Below are 626 nucleotides of genomic sequence, written 5' to 3' on the forward strand. Positions count from 1 at the left end.
GAAGGGGGGGCCCCCCCATCAGGGGAGGGGGGCCCATCTGATCAGGGGCCCCTTGTACTACATGTTGGCTGCGGTAACTCAGACCTAGCTAAAGGTCTCTATGATGACGGGTAGGTAATAAATAGGTCTATAAATAGATAATTAATTAATTAATTAATTATATTTATTTATTTATTTATTTATTATTTATTTATTTATTTATATGTGCAGATATAAACATATAATTAATATAGATTTTTCTTCTATAGTTATAGAAGAAATGAAGAAAAAATTCATCAATTATTCTTCTATTCAATGGCAATGCATAGATGTAAGAAATAGGGGACTACAGAGGGCCTTCTTACAAGAGGATGGGGGCCCCCCTAATGAGGGGGGCCCCCATCAAAAAGGGGGCCCCCTCAATAAGGGGGGCCCCCCATTTAATTTAGTTATAGATAAAGGGTTCCTTGATGCCTATATCTCTATTGATCATGATAAAGGACAAACAGCAGGGGCCCCCCAGACAGGTACTGGTAGTACAGCTACTCAGGGGGCCCCTGAGGGGGGCCCCCCTCAGGGGCCCCCTACAGGGGCCCCTAATTATGATTATAAGAAATCAGCAGAAGAATACTTTCAGGGTGTATTCG

The 626-nt window shown here is 42.3% G+C and overlaps 1 protein-coding gene across 1 annotated transcript in view; it reads left to right on the forward strand.

The window, feature by feature from the left end:
- Positions 1–259: 259 nt before the first annotated feature.
- The window catches only part of EMWEY_00031710 (methyltransferase domain containing protein, putative), a gene marked incomplete at both ends in the record, with an annotated part of 1,004 nt that continues 637 nt past the window's right edge, over positions 260–626 (forward strand). The window contains one exon of the mRNA XM_013481739.1: positions 260–626. This exon is cut by the window's right edge and continues 68 nt beyond it. Within this exon, the coding sequence (XP_013337193.1) occupies positions 260–626 (367 nt within the window).

The sequence above is a fragment of the Eimeria maxima genome, genomic scaffold (genome assembly GCF_000499605.1).
Source record: "Eimeria maxima Weybridge genomic scaffold, Emw_scaff403, whole genome shotgun sequence".
NCBI classification, from domain to species: Eukaryota; Apicomplexa; class Conoidasida; order Eucoccidiorida; family Eimeriidae; genus Eimeria; species Eimeria maxima.